Raw genomic sequence first — 19,352 nt, 5'->3', positions numbered from 1 at the left:
TTGAACGGTATGGATCATTTTCAGGGTTAAAAATTAATTGGGACAAATCTGCCTGTTTGATGATTGATAAAATGGATAATTTTCTCTCGGGCAAATGGCTGTTGTTCGAGATGACCAACATATAAAATATTTGGGGATTTATTTCACTAAAAACAAAATGGATTTTATTAAATTAAATATTGAACCTCTTTTTGATAAAATCAAGGGACGGATCCAGGTGTGGAAGAAAATTTCTTTTTCTATTCATGGAAGAATTGCCCTGATTAAGAGGATTCTTCTTCCCCAAATGTTGTATATTTTTGGAAATTCTCCTATAAACATACCAGAAAAGATTTTTTAAAAATTTGAGGGAATATTGAGTGAGCTAGTCTGGAGGGGAAGACAACAAAGAATTAAATTTGAATATTTGCATATTTTCCCATATGGAGGATTGGCTGTTCCGGATATCCGTGGATATTACTTGGCTTCTCAAATGAAACAGCTTGTTGAGATGAACAGGGATATTGGAAATAGGGAGAAACTAGGGGGAGCAGTTAGGTGGGCTCCAGGTTTAATCTATTTCAAATGCTGGAGATGGGAATATTTCGGATAGACCCCTTTAGGAACTGCTCGACTATGGTAATGTTGGACAAGTTATGGTGGGAAATTAAAATTAAATGGAATGTAAAAGGGAAGATATGTTTTTAGCCCAGTATGGGGTAATATCTATCTTCCAGAATTCAATAAAATCTTGAATATTAAATACTGGGAAAGAAGAGGCATTTTATTTCATGAGCAATTAGTAGAGAATGAAGTCCTGTTGGACTTTGAGACTCTTGTTAAGAAATTTGGATTGGGTAAAGGAGGTTTGTTCTATTTAAGGCAGCTGTATCAAGCCTTTATAACAGCAGCTCATCGAGCAATGAGGATTATGGAGGTTCCAGAATGTATTACATTAAGGATGAATTAATTTTCTAATAAGGGGCGGTCGTCTAAATTATATAAATCCTATATATGAGGCAGAGGTTGGTAAGGAAGTACTGGGAAGAGATTCTAGGTACTAGGGATGGTAGAGAATGGCCTCTGGTATTAAGCGATCTCAAAAAAGTGTCAACCAGCCCAGCCCATAGAATATCACAATTTTTTATTGTTCACAATCTACATTTCTCCCCGGTAAAGATAGCCAAATTCTATGGGCATCAGGAAGCCAGGTACCCTAAATGTCAGTCAGTCAAGCTGGTAACCTGAATCTACTATGGATGTGCCCAAAAATAAAAATGTTCTGGGAAGAGATCTGTAATGATATTTTTGTGATTTTTCAAGTAAGAATATCTGTAGACCCTTGGATTGGTTTATTGGGAGCTCTGGAGGGGGAAGAGTGGTCTGCGGGGAGAACTATTGCAGTGGAAAAATTACTCTATTATGCTCCCTCCGTCTGGAGAAAAAAAGGTTCAACCTGCAGAGGCGACAAGCCTTCTTTACTGTGAGAACTGTGAATCTATGGAATAGCCTACCGCAGGAGCTGGTCACAGCAGGGACAGTAGATGGCTTTAAAAAAGGGTTAGATAATTTCCTAGAATAAAAAAGTATTCGCTCCTATGTGTTGAAATTTTTCCCTTCCCTTTTCCCGTCCCTTGGTTGAACTTGATGGACATGTGTCTTTTTTTCAGCCGTACTAACTATGTAGCTAGGAAGTGTATTTTATTGAATTGGAAGAGTAAAAGCCCTCCATCGGTAGATAAATGGGTTAAATACACCAATAGAATTATAATGTTGGAAAATAATGATTTTAGAAAGAAGGGGAAGATCTCTTTTTTTCTTCTCAGGTTGGGCCCCTTGGATTCAGTGTTGGTTTGAGGCACTGGAAAGGGAAGTATTGGAGGCGATGTAGCGGAGGGGGAGGAGAAAGTGGTTTGGAGATATTATTTTATTATTTCTTTTTTTTAAAGTTTGGGATGAGGGTTTATAATGTTTGTCATAACTGCTATGATGTTTTGTGAAGAATCTAAGCAGCTGTACATTGTTGGTTCATATTTTTTTGTGCCGAGTTAAAACTATCTAGTGATATGCTCTGTTTTTTATAGGGGTTATAGAGTATATGTACTCAGTAGGGTCATGGTAAGAAAGTGGAACTATTATATATGGGCCATTGGTTTCTATGGTACTAGTGCATAGAAATGATCACAATGAATGTAGGTTGTTGGTTTCAGATCATGTTGCTAATATTTATTGTTGTATACAGCGTATATGCGATATGTACAGTTTTGTTTTTTTTGTATTTGAAATTTGTCTTGGAAAAAAAAAAAAAAGAAATACCCCCAAATTGTCCTTAATCTGCTGTTGCTGGACATATAGCAGGGCCTAAAAGTATTGGAACACCACAAGGACTTTCAGTCCTTATTTTACTTGGATGATTTTTGGGCACATGTCAGGTTTGCATAGGCCTAAAAAATTACTACACCCTATTACAAGTCCTAGGCATTCATCTAGGGGTATAGTGAGAAATTTTCGTTTTGTTATGGTGGATGTTCAATTTTTAAATGGTGAAACGGTTATGGTAAATGAAAGGGACGGTAATGGTAAATGAAAGGGATGATAATTGTAAATAAAAGGGACGGATGAAAATAAAATGTAGTACTCCAGAGAGGTGTGGTATATGCAGAAGCATTCCTTCATACACAGTCTGGGTTGGGAGGGACAGGTGTCACACTGGTATGTGGTACATTTTCTTATGCCTCTTCTGGGAAAGACACAACACCTTTTCTGCGGGCGCCGTTTTTTCTCTGTGGGCGGCACCAGGAAAGTGCTGCCCTGGAACTATCCTGGGGACATCACTTGCAGAGGTAAAACTTTCTCTTACCTCTGAGAAGGGATTTTATTACCTTCTCCTGGTATTCAAGGTATGCCCACACAATCTTCCCAGTTGTGGTCAGGATGGGGGGACAGTTTGGGGACTCAATGTGACTGCCCTTTTCCTTATAAATTTTAAAAGTGTGCGTGTAGCCCGACTCGACAAATTATAAATTTTAATGCCATACCTGGCACATTTGTTGGGCAAATACTGCCTAAATTTCACCCTCCCCTTGAAATGCACCAGGGATTCATCAACGGGAATTTCTGGTCATGGGGTATATGTAGAGGAAAATTTTTGGGCCAAATAAGGAATAAGGTGTCTAATTTTGAAGTGTCGGTCAAAATTGCGGTCATCCTGGGGGGGGGGGGCACTGGGAATTATCGTTGTAGTGGATACATTTTTAAATTGCCTCAAAATGAGCCCTGGGTATTGTAGTGCGGTAAATGGGGCAGTGGTAGAGCACATGAGTGGAACAGTAGGCTCTCACTGATGGCTTCATAGTTAGGCCCATATTCAGGATAAATCCCCAGTATTGCAGCATTTCTGCTGTGTTGGTTGGATGCCACCTGTATGGCCTGGCATAGAACGTACTGGGGTTCGCAGCAATAAATAGTAGAGCACAAAGATTTGTCTGCTCAAAATATTTTCAACAAGGCTGTCAGAAAAGAACAGCTGGAAAAATTATATTTCTGACAACCCTGCAGAAGCAGTAAAGTCCGGTACTTGGGGGATTTAGGAGGATGGGGGCAAAGAATTAGGTGCAGGTGTAACCTAAACACTAAGGGTATGTTCACACGGAGTGCTTTCGGACGTTCTTCGGGACGTAAACGGCCCGAAAAACAGCCGAAAAATCTGAAGCAGAACGCCTCCAAACATCTGCCCATTGATTTCAATGGGAAAAGGGCATTCTTTTCCGATGGGGCGTTTTTTACGTGGCCGTTTTTCAAACCCAGACGAAGGCTTCCTGCCGAAACGCGCGTCGGGGTGTGATGCCAGACAGTGCTGCTTATAATATGGGTAAGTTGGTCCACTGCATTATGCAGAGACATTTCTAGGTATTTTATACTAACACCATCGGACTATGCCATATAGACATACTTTTCTGATTGATGGGTTGCTTGAGTTACACCTCTCATGCATGGCGTTATGGATTAGTGGGGAGCATGGTTTCTTTTTTAACCCTTTGTGGCTCTACATTTGTACATGCATTGAGCATGATGTAGTGTATTCTATATCCAATGCCCCCTCCAGCATACAGCTCCATCTTTTGTGTGCCACTGTTTGGTGTCCCTCTGTACTGTGGTAATCATCTCTATTTTAAGTTGTTTGTGTATTGTTCTATTTTCATCAATAAAATGTATAACTTTTAATTAATTTCCGGTGTGTCAGACTCTGATTTTTAAGTTATTGTTGGAGTACATCAGGTGGTATAATAAACGGGTAAAAAAAAAACAATAAAATAATCCATAGATATTTGTTACGCCGTGAAGCAATCCTTTCTGCACAGGCCAGTGTCGCACTGATAAATGTCCTTCCTTATCCCCCTTTTGGTCCACACTCTGCACCACTGCAGTTTGGGGAATTTTGCTGGAAAGTTGTGTCCTTGTATAATACAGGTACCCTCACTTCCAGCAGATATATTAGGGCCCTCCCCTTCCTGGTTCCCTAATTTCAGGGCCTTGATAAATCGCCTCTTGAAACAGAAGAAATGTTCCCCTCGGGCCTGCACAACTGCATATTTTTTCTTTCCTGACTTATGGGACCCTTAAATTATTTTATTATTTTTATAGACGAAGTGGTATGAGGGCTGTTTCTTGCAAGACGAGCTATCGTTTTGATAGGTACCATGCGACTTTTTGATCACTTTTTATTCCAAGTTTTAGAAGGCAAGGTGACCAAAAAAACAACAATTCTGGCATTGTTTTTTGGTTGTTTTTTCTTAAAAACTGCCTGAAGGAGGAGTCTCTGTGTTCTGAAAGCTTGCATATAGAACTTTTATGGTTAGCCAATAAAGGTATCATACCCACTATACTTTTGTCTTTTTTGACACAAAAGTATTTAACATTGCATATTGTTTCTGGCTAACACGGTACTACACAATTTTTTTTACTGTACTTTGCAAAAAAAAACAATTTAATTTGTACATTTTATTTCTACTTTGCTGTAATTCTTGTGAAACACCTAAAGGGTTAATAAACGTTCTACATGCTGTTTTGAATACTTTGAGGGGTTCAGTTTTTTCAATGGGGCGATATATGGCGGTTTGCATTGCATGGGCCCCTCAAAACCACTTAAAAAAACTGAACTCGACCCTGTAAAACTAGTTTTTGGAAATTTACTGCTAAAGTTCTAAGCCTTGTAACATCCTAGAAAAATAAAAGGATGTTCAAAAAAACTATGCCAATCTAAAGTAGACATATGGGAAATGTTAATTAGCATTTATTTTGCTAAATTTTGGTGTTTTTCACAATAAAATACTGAATGTATTGACCAAATTTTACCACTAACTTAAAGTATAATGTGTCACGAGAAAACAATCTCAGAATCGCTTGGATAGGTAAAAGCATTCCAAAGTTATTAGCACAAAGTGACACGTCAGATTTGAAAAATGTTGCTGCGTCCTGAACTTGCCAACTAGTCCATGTTCTTAAGGGGTTAATAAAAATTAAAAGGTACCCCTTTTAAACATTTTTTTTCATTAAACTTTATTAGATTTCTTAAAAGTTGGGTCACTGTAAAGAAAACAAAAAATCTATATAAGTACTGCCGCAATCTTAGCAGCAAAAAAAACATTGGTGCAGTTACTATTTTTTTTTTTTTTTGCTTTTTCCCCATTCACACAAATTAGAAAAGTTAATCAATAAGTTATATGTACTTCAAAATGGTACAAATAAAAACTACAACAACTGATCCCGCAAAAAAACAGACCCCCATACGGATACATTGATGTAAGAAATAGAAGTTCTTTCACTAAAATTTTATTATGCAAAAATACTAAAATGTAAAAAAAGACTATACATATTTGGTATCGCTGCATTCGTACCGACCTGTAGAATAAAGTTAACATGTCCTTTTTACTACACGGTAAATTAATGGCATAATTGTTAGGCTATGTTCACACGGAGTATTTTGGGGGAGGAATATCTGCCTCAAAATTCCGTTTGGAACTTTGAGGCAGATATTCCTCTCCCTGCACGCCGATTTTCGCGGCAATTATCGCGCCGTTTTTCGCCCGCGGCCATTGAGCGCCGCGGGCATAAAACAGCGAGAAATACGCTCTCTCCTGCCTCCCATTGAAGTCAATGGGAGGTCAGAGGCGGAAGCGCCCGAAGATAGGGCATGTCGCTTCTTTTTCCCGCGAGGCAGTTTTACTGCTCGCGGGAAAAAGACGCCGACGCCTCCCATTGAAATCAATGGGAGGCGTTCTCGGCCCGTTTTTGCCGAGTTTTGCGACGCGGTTTCCGCGTCAAAAAACTCGGCAAAATACCCCGTGTGAACATAGCCTTAGTTTGTTTTTGGATTCCAAAATAAATTCTAATTAAGGATAGCTAAATCAATAACATTATAAGAACCCTAAAATGGTGCCATTGAAAAATACAGCTCATCCCATATAAAACAAGCCCTCATACAGTGACACCGATGGAAAAATAAAAAAAAGTTATAGGAATAGTATTCTGGACTATACAATCTCTCCCCTTCACCAACCTCCGGTCAAGCTTCACCTAATTCTTGCTCGCTATCACAATATCTTAGATACTGCCCTACCTCGATTGCCGGCTCTCACCCTAGAAGCCCCATTTAGTTCTGAGGCATTAAACATAGCAATTTCAGCCTTCCTGCAGGGAAAACTCCAAGATGGTTATATGGCTTCTTATTACCACCTTTAAAACCGTTTCTGATCTAACCCTCTTATCTCCTTAATTTTTGTATGCTCATATCACAGTGATTTTTAAAAGGGTAAAGACCCAAACCTTTGCCCTAGTTACAGATTCTAAATTACATGCAAAACTTATAGCTACGCGGCTTAGAGACCTTCTTGGAGACCTAGCCCTCCCGGACCAAGTGAGACTTGTTCCTTCTAGAGAGGCTCATGACAACACTCTTAAGACCTTCTCTGTTATCCATCATGTCAGAGCTACTCACCGTGTTATACCCGTCCTCCTTCCTAGGTCCTTTTTTCTATATCTCAATTATTCTTTTGTTTCATCTGGGCACGTTCTTATCCAAGGATTGCTAAAACTATACTTGTGAGGGCTTAATCTAATAGAGGTTTAGCGGTCCCAGACTTACAATAATTGACTGGTGTAATCATATGGAAATCAGAATATGGGTCCGAACGGAAGTCGCCTTACTAGCGAACATCCCGCTTACGGCAACCCCATGAACACATCCTTTGTCATGGACTAAATCCTGTCTTTTGGCACTGCCCGTTATTGCTCAAACCACACTTGCAATATGTAAACACTATTTACCAAAAACCCATCTCTTTACAGCAGATGGCCACTTGTCTCTTATTTTACTAACCTGGAATTCCCCCCTGCCTCATTGGATAAGCCTTTTTTTTTTTCCCACCATATCACAAATGCTTCCTCATTGAAACCCCATACTGAGATTGTCCCTGAGTCGGACTGGTTCTGACCCGGTAATACTCATTGCAAGCGGCACTAACTGCACAGATCCCTTACACCCTTTAAAGACCTTTGCGTTAGTAAGTCTGCCACCCTCGCATGTGGTCTCTTTAATTTACTCCCATATTGTGCAATCTGTTGAAGATATTAAACCTACTTTCCAAGCTAGTTGGAAACAAAAAGTAAATTACCACATTTAAACCACTGATTGGTCGAAGGCATTTCTCCTGTGCCATAAAATGTTGCTTTTTCTGTAAAGCCCAAGAGACTAATTATATAATACTAATGAGGTGGTATAGGGTACCTATTCTGCTACATACATATACCCTGAGGTTTCTGATGTGTGCTGGAGGATCTAGGACCCACATATGGTGGCGATGTCCACCTATTTATGCTTTCTGGACTAAGGTAGTGGAACTGTTTAACCCCTTAGGCTGGGTTCTCACGACCTATTTTCAGGCGTAAACGAGGCGTATTATGCCTCGATTTACGCCTGAAAATACGGCTCCAATACATCGTCAAACACCTGCCCATTCATTTGAATGGGTTTGCCGACGTACTGTGCCGACGACCTGTGATTTACGCGTCGTCGTTTGACACTTTTTTGGACGTAATTTGAGCCATTTTTCATTAAGTTCAATGAAGAACAGCTCAAATTTACGGCCGTCAAAGACGCCTCGCATAATGCGAGGAGGAGCAATTACGTCTGAAACGACGGAGCTGTTTTCTCCTGAAAACAGTCTGTAATTTCAGATGTAAAAGGCAGCTATCGTGTGCACATACCCTTAACCCCTTAAGGACGCAGCCTTGTTTTGGCCTGAAGGCTCAGAGCCCATTTTTCAAATCTGACATATTTAAATTTATGTGGTAATAACGTCGGAATGCTTAAACCTATCCAAGCGATTCTGAGATTGTTTTCTCGTGACACATTGGGCTTCATGTTCGTGGTAAAATTTGGTCGATATATTCAGTGTTTATTGGTGAAAAATTGCAACATTTTGAGAAAATGTTGAAAAAATAGAATTTTTCTGAATTTTAATGCATCTGCTTGTAAAACAGACGGTTATACCACCCAAAATAGTTACTAGTTCACATTTCCGATAGGTCTACTTTAGATTGGCATCGTTTTTTGAACATTCCTGTATTTTTCTTGGACGTTACACGGCTTAGAACATAAACAGCAATTTCTCATATTTTTAAGAAAATTTCAAAAGCCTTTTTTTTAAGGTACCTGTTCAGTTCCGAAGTGGCTTTGAGGGGCCTATGTATTAGAAACCCCCATAAAACACCCCATTTTGAAAACTAGACCCCCTCAAAGTATTCAAAACAGCATTTAGAAAGTTTATTTAACCCTTTAGGCATTTCACAGAAATTAAAGCAAAGTAGAGGTGAAATTTGCAAATTAAATTTTTCTTGCTGCATTTCAATTGTATTCAAAATTTTTCTGTAACACAGAAGGTTTTACCAGAGAAACACTACTAAATATGTATTGCCCAGATTCTGCAGTTTTTAGAAATGTCCCACTTGTGGCTCTAGTGCGCTCGTGGACTAAAACACAAGCCGCAGAAGCAAAGAAGGACCTAGTACATTTTGAAGCCTCTTTTTTATTAGAATATATTTTAGGCAGCATGCCAGGTTTGAAGAGGTGTTGAGGTGCCAAAATAGTAGGAATCCCACCAGAAGTGACCCCATTTAGGAAACTACACCCCTCAAGTAATTAATTTATGGTTGGTGTTACCAATTTGACCCCATAGTTTTTACACAGCACGTATTTGAATTGGGCTGTGAAATTAAAAAAATGAAATTTTTTCCAATAAGATGTCATTTTTGATAAAAATGTCTTATTTTCACAGGGAACAAAATACCCCATTTTGTTGCCCAATTTCTCCTGAGTGCAGCAATACCCCATTTGTGGCAATAAACTGCCGTTTAGGTCCATGGGTGGCCTCAGAATGGAAGGAGCGCTGTGTGTTCTTTGGAGTGCAGATTTTGCTGGATTGGTTTTCGGGTGCCATGTCGCATTTGCAGAGCCCCAGAGGTATCAAAGCAATGGAAACCCACCAGAAGTGACCCCATTTTGGAAACTACACCCCTCAAGGAATTAATTGATGGGTAATGTGACCATTTAGACCCCATAGTTTCTTCACAGAACTTATTTGAATTGGGCTGGGAATTCAAAAAAACAAAAAATCTTTTCCAATAATATGTAGATTTAGCTCAAAATACTCCATTTTGCTGCCCAATTTGTCTTTAGTGCGGCAATGCCCAATTTGTGGTGATAAACGGACGTTTGGGCCCATGGGAGGGCTCAGAAGGAAAGGACCACCATTTGGCCTACTGGGGATTTTCTGGTGCGAAGTCATGTAAGCAGAAGCCCCGGAGGTACCAGTACAGTTGAAACCTCTGAGAAGTGGTTAAAAACTACACCCCTTAAGGCATTCATCTAGAGGTGTAGTGAGCATTTTTACCAGGACATACACCCCATAAACTGTAATGTGGGTTCTCACGGGTGTGGCAATACCCTCAATGTGGCTGTTATCAGCTGCTTGGGCACACGGCAGGGCTCAGAAGGGAAAGATGAGGGGGATAAGATGTGCGGAGTGCATCAGTGTAAGTAAAACTGAGGTAGATTAAAAATCAAGGGACGTATGATACATTTTGAAGCACTTTCATACGGAGCCTTAGTTTTTCGGATTGATATATGGTGTCCTCCCTTATCCCCCTCTTATAACAGACTTTGCACCTCTTTTGACTTTTTCCTTTCTTGCCAGTTTGGGGAACTTCTCCTGGAAAGTGTTGCCCTGGTACGATGCGTGTGGCCCCGCTTCCAGAAGTATTGGGTGCCCCTCCCTTCTTGGTCCCTAAAAACTAGTTTCTTGATAACCACCTCTTGAAATTTGTGGAAAGTTCCCCTCTGGCCTGTACATCGACGTAGCACGTACGCATTGTACAATGCCATCTGTATGATGTGCACGGCCAGCTTCTTATACCACACTGCATGGCGCTGTAGGGCTTCAGGACTTGATCTGACAAGTCCACCCCTCCCATGTACCTATTGTAGTCCAGGATGCAGTCTGGTTTGGGGGCCTCTGTACTGGTACCTCGTACAGGTACATGGGTACTGGTGTGGCATCTCTCTTGTCTTTTACTTGACACACAATATGTTGCTGCTAGATTGTGCCCTGCTCTCACTCCTTCTGAGTGTTTGCCCTGCAGAGTCTTAGGGAGGCCTCTCAGATTTCCTCTAGCAGTGCCGCATGCCGCAGGACTTCTGGAAGCGAGGCAGTTGAAGAGTGGAACGCTGGTATAAAAATTATCCAGGTAGAGGTGGTAACCCTGGTCCAGCAGTGGGTGCACCAAATCCCTCACAATTTTTGCATTAACTCCCAGTAAGGAGGGCATTCTGGGGGCTGAATACTGGTGTCCTTCCCGTCATATATCCTAAATTTATAGGTATATCCTGACGCACTCTCGCACAGCTTACACATCTACAAGCCATACCTTGCCCTCTTACTCGGCAGGTAATGGCGGAATTGAAGCCTCCCTTTAAAATGTACATGGGACTTGTCAACAGAAATACACTTCTCAGGGGTGTATGCTTGGGTAAATCGGGCACTGAAATGGTCTAATAGGGGTCTCAGTTTATACAAACGGTCAAAACTGGGGTAATCTCGGGGTGGACACTGCTCATTATCAGTAAAATGTAAGAAGCAAAGTGTTTCCCCATAACGCAACCTGGACATGGCCATACGGTACATTGGGGTGCGGTATAAGATGTCCGTGCTCCAGTAGGTCCTAATGGACGGCTTTTTCAGAAGCCCCATGTTCAAGTGAAGTTCCCAGAACTTGCCCAACTCTGCTGCGTCTACAGGGGTCCACCTGTGGGATTGGGCATAAAATGATGTGGGGTTCTTAGTAATATACTGTTGAGCATATAAACTTGTCTGGGAGACCATAAGCTCTATAAAGTCATCAGTGAAGAAGAACTTGAACAAGTCAATTTCACGGAGCCTTGCCGTATTAAATTTTATCCCTAGGCTGCCCGTGTACTCAGGGATTTGGGGCTCATAAATGTCTGGTGTCGGGGTCCAAATGGGGTCACTTCGCTCTGGGGTTTCAAATGCGGAGGGGTCACTTCACTCAGGGGTTTCAACTGCGGCGGGGTCATTTAGCTCGGGGGTTTCAACTGTAGTGGTGGTCCTGGGGTGTCTCCTAGGGGGTTCCTCCTCTTCATCACTGGATGAGGAGGTGGATAAATAAAACAGAGTCTCACAATCCGACGAGTCTGTGTCGGAGGCAAGAAATGAATATGCCTCTTCAGCAGTAAATGTCAGTTGGGACATGTTTGTTTGCTTCCCTAACTAGAAGCAATAGGCTGCTACCTTAACCAGCCCAAAAAATTGTTTTTTTTTTATAGAACGAGCGGGCTTCCCTGAGACTAAACCTAACTAGGGCGAAGGTTCCTAACACTAAACCTACCTAGATTTTATTCGAACTTCCCTGAGACTAAATCTAACTACGGCGACTATTCCCTGACACTAAACCTAACTAGATTATTTTGAGCTTCCCTGACGCTAGATCGAACTACGGTGACGGATTCCTGACGCTAAATTCCCTGAAGCTATACCTAACTGCTTTTTGACGGTTCCCTGACACTAACTAACCCTAATACTAAACTAACCAGTTAAATTGTCTAAACGAACACATTTTTTTTTACATTTTTTTAATGTTTATATATTTTTTGTTTTATATATTTTATAAAGAAAAAAAAAGAAAAAAATAATCTCCAGGGACCAAGAAATTGGTCCTGAAGACTAAGAAGTGGTCAGTGATAGTAGATCACTGACCAAAAACGTGGGGGGAACACAAGGAGGAAGGGTACAGGAGTGGGTAGTGGATGGGGGAAGTGGAAAGCAGAAAAAAGTTTTTTAGACTTTTTGTAACTTCTTTCCGACTTTTCTCTTCTCTCTCTCTCTTTTCACAACCGCTCTGAACGCCTCGCTATCTCCAACAGAGGCGTTCAGGGTGGGTGCGACAGGATGTGATGTCAGGGAGAGGAAGTTTAGACAACGATCGCCACTATTGGACAGTTACTCACGGACTGACCAATAGCAGTGATCGAGGAGACGGGACCATCGCGACAGGTCCTGGCATATTGAGCTGTGATAGCCTGCTGTCCGAAACAGCAGCTGTTACAGCTCCTGAACGCGCTGGTGGAAAAATTGTGATGCATTTTCCCTGTGACGTACTATTCCGTCACTGGGCGCGGTCAGCATGACGGAATAGTACGTCACTGAGCGCGAAGGGGTTAAAGTTATCACAGATATTGAGCTTTCTAATGTACCCATGACTCTTTTACTCTCTAGGATCTCTCTTTGGTCTCCTAGCCCGTTTGCGGGGTACATTAGTTGAGCTGAAAAGGGTGCACTCAAGGGATGAGGAGCTCCGATGCCTGTGAGGGTCCTGTCACCTGGGATTCCAGTTGCTCAGTTATGACGGTCTCTGTCCAATATAGTGTAGTAATAATATCTTCGGACGGCAGGGGGTATAGTGAACCCACCATGTCGACAGGATTTCTGGTGGCTAGACCAGGGAGCGGATTCCGGGGGACCCTCTGCTTTTCACCCTCCAAACCTTGTATAGGGAATTGTTCTTCAGGGCGAGGTATCCCCTGATCTCTGAACCCCCAAAATAGTCTCCTGATACAACAGCCGATAAATAACCAATGGAATGGTGCACTTACTATTTAGGTGTACAGTCTCAAGTGCGGATCCGTAGTGGTAGTTTTAGGCAGTGGTACTGAAGAATAGTAGAGGTCACGTTCCAGGGTTGGTAGGTAGGAGGCAAACAAGAATAATCGATGATACAGTCCAATAGATCAATAACAGCAAATGCAGAACCAGACTTTTAGAGGGAGTAACCTTAATGCTCTAAAAAAGTCAAACTGAGAGTGAGAGTTTTATATAGGAGAGCAACAGGTGCGGAATATGATGAGTGCATGTTGCCTCTCCAGAGCCATGGACAGCAGGCAAAAAGAGTTAAGTAACTAGTAGTATGAGCTGTCCTCAGTAGTACCAGAGATAATAGATGTAGATGGCACTGCTCGGACGGAGGCCAGACCGCAGCCTGGAGTGAATGGAGCGGTACCGTGAAGAGGTGATTATGAGTGGAAGAGAAAGAGGTGCAGTCGTGGCCACTACATCAGGAAGCCTTTGCAAGGCTTCCACAGTGGCCTGTGATAGGTGGGCAAAGTTATCTACTGCCTGGGTGAAGGAAGTAGCCCAACGGGGGCTAGCCTGCTCACCAGACGTAGTCAGCCTGCCCGCATGGAAATTTGGTGCCACACAGCGAACAAGCAAAATGTGTGACAATGGCGGGGATTCTTAGGTTCTTAGGAGCTTTTCCCTTAGAAGATATCGAAGTGTTGGAAGAAAAAAATTAGCCAAAGAAAAAATTATAGTCAGCGTCTGTCCTACCAGACCCCCAGGTACTGTGTCCCACCAAAGAAGAAGCATTCAAAAGAGTGCAGTCAGGTCACTTTAGAGATGAATGGAGAACAGATGCAGCATGTCGCACAAACCAGCATCTGAAGAGATGAAGGAGCAGCTACACTTCCCCTCGTAAGGTCCGGGCTGGACAATTAGAGCGAGCGCGTGACCGGAACCCCACAGTGCAGCCAGTGGGAGTGAACGCCAGGCGCAGAGAGAGGTGGGAATTTGACTGCTTTCCTAAATAGGCACTGCACTTTGAACAAACTTTGCAAAAAATCAACACTATAAGTGAATATAAGAAACTTTGTCATAAATCTTAAGTGGAGAAAGAGGCATTTTTCTCTATTATCATGCTCCTTTCCTCCTCCCCTCCCTTCTTACTGTTCACTTACTCTGAATTTCCTGCTTTTTCCATATCTATCAGTTTACTGAGGGATCAGATTACAGCTGCCCAGAGAAGTATATGGAGAGGGGAGGATGTTCTCTGCTGTATGTGTGCTTTGTATATAAAACATGATAGCAGTTAGGCTTCACCCACTAGCTCAGATAAAACTGAGAATTAGAAATAGAACCTGCAGAGTGAAAAAATGCTAAAAAAATTCAGGCTACAAGTCATATAATGGCCAGAAATAGGGTTATTCCTCATACACATCACAGCTTATTCTAAGCCACCTGGAACAGCAAATACGCTTTAAGCGCCACATAATATAAATATCTCCGTGACCAGATGGGTTACACCCAAGAGTTTTTAAAGATCTTAGTTCATAATATTATATTCAAAGATTCTCTAGTGACTGATATAATGCCAAGATACTGGCGAAGGTCAAATGTGGTGCCTATTTTAAAAAAGGACTCTAGGTCTTCCCCAGGTAATTATGGACCAGTAAGCTTGACATCCATTGCGGGAAAATGTTTGTGGGGCAAAACATAGTATTGTAAGTGACAGCCAGCACGGATTAACTAAGGACAGACGTTGTCAAGCCAACTGGATTTCTTTTTATGAAGAGGTGAGTACAAGCCTAGACAGAGAGGCCGCTGTGGATATAGTGTTTTTGGACTTTGCAAAGGCATTTGACACTGTCCCTCATAGACGCCTAATTGGTAATTTAAGGTCCATAGGTTTAGAAAGTATAGTTTGTAATTCGATAGAAAATTGGCTCAAGGACCGTATCCAGAGAGTTGTGGTCAATGATTCCTACTCTGAATGGTCCTCGGTTATAAGTGGCGTACCCAAGTGTTCCGTGCTGGGACCACTATTATTCAAACTATTTATAATGATATAGAGGATGTGATTAAGAGTACTGTTTCTATTTCTGCAGATGACTCCAAACTATAAAAGATGTTCATAAATTGCAAGCCAATTAGGACACAGTGTTTGGGCATCCACTTGGCAAATGAGGTTTAATGTGGATAAATGTAAAGTTTTGCATCTGGGTACCAACAATCTGAATGCATCATATGTCCTAGGGGGAGCTAAACTGGGCAAGTCACTTGTTGAGAAGTATCTGAGTGTACTTGTTGATTATACATGTAGACTAAATAACAGCATGCAATGTCAATCAGCTGCTTCTAATGCCAGCAAGATATTGTCGTGTATTAAAAGAGACATGGGCTCGTGGGACAGGGATATAATATTATTACTTTATAAAACCTTAGTGAGGCCTCAACTGGAATATGCAGTTCACTTCTGGGCTCCAGTACATAGAAAGGATACCCTGGAGTTGGAAAAAACTGCAACTAAACTAATAAGGGGTATGGAGAATCTTGAGAAAAGATTAAAAGAATTAAACCTATTTAGCCTTGAAAAGAGACGACTAAGGGGGTGACATGATTAAGTTGTATAAATATATGAAAACATTCTTGTTTGAATGTTGATCCAGTTGGATTAAAGTTTCCTCTGGATCAATAGGGGTAAAACAAAGTTCTATCATTTCTCCCATCACTTAATTTTCTCCCATTCCTTGCTCGAACTTGATGGACATATGGTTTTTTTTTCGACTGTACTAGCTATGTAACTGTATCTATGCAACATCTGTTTCCCTTTCATTGTGCAAGAGTAGTAAAAAAAAGGTAATGTACTATTCGTAACAGCCCAGAGAATAAAGTTAACATGTTATTTATACCTCATGGGGAATGGTGTAAAAGCAAAAGTATGGTGGCTATGCAAACAACTACTATGGATACCAACTTGTGCTAAATATATGCCAATCTAGGACTATCCCTATTTGTGGGAATTTCACCAGCTAAAAGGGTTTCAAACTTGGCAAAAAAAAAGATACAATATATTTGGCAGCTATATCAGGATGGAGTCTTTAAATCCTTTGAAGAGATAAAGGAAGAGTTTGGGCCACAGAATGTTCTGTTTTATCAATATCTCCAACTGAGACATGCGGTCAGGCTCAAACACCAACAGTCAACCTCAAGATTGGCGCCTCAGGGACCCTGAATGGAGTACTCCAGGCTAGTGTTACCAAGGGGCTGATATCCCTAGTATATCAAGACATCTTATCAGGGTTATTGGGAGATAAGATGGAAGTAGTCAAGACAAAGTGGGAAATGGATGTTGGACCTTTAGATACAGAACAGTGACGGGAGGTCCTGGCATCACCTGGAGTCTTTTTCTTAAATGTGACGCAAAGAAAGTCCCAACTATTTTTGCTACAAAGGGTCTACAGAACCCCAGTAGTTTTAAGGTGCATGGGCCTACGAGGGGATGCGAAATGTCCAAGATGCTCAGAAGAGGTGGTAGACCTAAGCCACATGTTCTGGACCTGTCATGAACTGGGAGAGTTCTGGAGAGAGGTGATGGCTCTGATAGAGAAGGTATATGGAGTTACGGTTCCAGGATTGTCAAGAGTGGGCCTGTTGGGATGTGCCGGGGGAGTTAGAAGGGACACAGATGGAGAAAATAGCAATAGTGAAAATCCCCTACCATACAAGAAAACTAATTGCTTAATATTGGCTACAAGAAACTCCCACTTACTTAACGGAATTAACATGCTCCATTAACACATCGGTACTGCTGGAGAAAGGGGTATACTTTAAACAAAAGGCTCTAAGTAAATTTGAGAAGCAGTGGGGCAATTTGATAGACCACCCAGTGCTGGGTTCAATGGAATTAGTGATAGTGAGAGCACTGGATAGATTTATGCTGGGAAACGGGAGACAAGATAACTTAATATCATTGGGTGGAATAAGAAATTATATCAGAAATGCAGAGTGAAAAGACAGAAATATAGAGGGGACTGTGCACTGGATAAGGGGAGGAGGGGTTTGAATAAGTTGGGGGGGGGGGGGCAGAGGGAATGGAGACATCATATATATTTCTACTGAATGTTATACGTGATGCTATTACATATATGCATGTAATGCTTAACAAAATGTAATAATAAAAATATACATTATATGTACCTTAAAATAGTGCCATTAAAAAATATAACCTATCCTACAAAAATCAAAGCCCTCAAACAGCAACATAAACGGAAAGAATGCACTGATGAAAAAAGTAAATATGCCAACATAAGACTACAAACGCGTACATTTAAAAATAATAACAAACACTGCATAGAGTACTTATATACAGTATAGGGTATTTCTAACAACTTTTATGTGCATAACATAGGAAAACACTACCTTTTGCTGCTCCAATGTTTGGCAGATCATAGAGAATTTCTTCATGTAATTCTTCTGATTTCTGATCAACTGATTTTGAATGAATCTCCAGAAAATCATTTATTGATGCTAAAGCCATAAGTTTTACTGGTTGCAGTACTTTTGTCAAGGCCTGGATATCTTCTGTCTTTACTTTTTGAAAAAGTGTTTCCATGTCTTGCAAATTGGACCGAAGTTGCTGATAGAAAAAGAAATAATAAAGAAACGCTTTTCAACATTACATTATAATAAATGTTATCATATGACTAATTATATTTTGATATTTGATTTTGATATTATATTATGATTTTTGCCTAAATCAACATTTTTGAGTAATAGGTCACATTGATGGATGTGTCTATTTTTCAATCTATATTACTATCACACAATAAACATGCTTGTGAGCTGCAATTTTCAAATAGTGCCACAGATTCTTGCTTCAATTGAGACATGGATTTTGACTAGGTCATTGTAGAATACCCTTCCTGCTGTTCACCTACTCATGTGGTGCATTGTGCTTAACCCCTTAATACCGAAGGTATTTTAAACCTTAAATGGGGGTTTCCAGCACCTAAAAATTGATGGCCTATCCTCAGGATAGGCCATCAATAGCTGATGGGTCGGGGTCCGTCTGTCGGGACCCCCGCCGATCAGCTGTTTTGAAGGGGCCGCAGCGCTCCCTTCATTTCCCTTACTTGCTCATGCTGTGGATCGCAGACACAGCAGCAGCGGCGGTTTAACCCCTTCCCTCTTTAGCCACTTTTGACCTTCCTGACAGAGCCTCATTTTTCAAATCTGACAGGTTTCACTTTATGTGGTAATAACGTCGGAATGCTTTCACCTATCCAAGCGATTCTGAGATTGTTCTCTCGTGACACATTGGACTTTATGTTACTGGTAAAATTTGCTCGATAAGTTCAGTATTTAATTGTGAAAAACACCAAAATTTAGCGAAAAACTGCAAAAATTTGCATTTTTCTCAATTTAAATGCATTTGCTTATAAGACAGGCAGTTATACCACACAAAATTGTTGCTAATTAACATGCCCCATATGTCTACTTTAGAGTGGCATTGTTTTTTGAACATTCTTTTATTTTTCTACGACGTTACAAGGCTTAGAATTTACGGTGAGTAGAAATTATACTAGGACGTTACGAGGCTTATAAAGTGGGTTCTGGTCACTGTATTGCGGTACAGAGGACAGTGATATAAAATGTCCATGGACTAGTAGGATCTCACTTTGGGCTTTTTTAGTGAGACCCATGTTGAGGACTAATCCCCAATATTTTTGCATTTCTGCAGAATTAGTTGAATGCCACCTATTGGGCTGGGCATGAAAGGAGTTGGGGTGTTCCAAAATAAATTGCTGGGCATAAAAGTTTGTTTGGTCCACTATAAGTTGGATCAAATCGTCAGAAAAAAACAGTTTAAAAAAAACCATTACAGGCAGCCCTTCTGTTTGCAAATGAATTCCTGCCGCAGCAGTAAATTCTGGGATTTGGGGGGTGTAATTGGTTTGGGGTGACCAATCAGAGCTGGCAGTTTCAGGGTCAGGCAGAACCTGGGCACTAACCCTCCAGCGACTGCAAGAAGGTTCCTCGCTGTCACTGGAGGACAAGAGCATGAACTCTAAGGGTATGTGCACACGACCTCTTTTCAGACGTAATGGAGACGTTTTACGCCTCAAATTACGACTGAAAATATGGCTCCAATACGTTGGCAAACATCTGCCCATTGCTTGCAATGGG

At 41.1% G+C, this 19,352-nt stretch overlaps 1 protein-coding gene across 1 annotated transcript in view; it reads right to left on the bottom strand.

The window, feature by feature from the left end:
• Positions 1-19,352, bottom strand: part of STX17 (syntaxin 17) — a 149,128-nt gene that overhangs the window by 46,890 nt on the left and 82,886 nt on the right. Inside the window, exon 4 of the mRNA XM_075826887.1 lies at positions 17,586-17,802. Coding sequence (XP_075683002.1) covers positions 17,586-17,802 — 217 coding nt within the window. The remainder of the gene's footprint in view (positions 1-17,585; positions 17,803-19,352) is intronic.

The sequence above is a fragment of the Rhinoderma darwinii genome, chromosome 5 (genome assembly GCF_050947455.1).
Source record: "Rhinoderma darwinii isolate aRhiDar2 chromosome 5, aRhiDar2.hap1, whole genome shotgun sequence".
Classification (NCBI taxonomy): domain Eukaryota; kingdom Metazoa; phylum Chordata; class Amphibia; order Anura; family Rhinodermatidae; genus Rhinoderma; species Rhinoderma darwinii.
The sequence above is the reverse complement of the archived record's forward strand: the minus strand, read 5'-3'. Positions and strand labels throughout refer to the sequence as shown.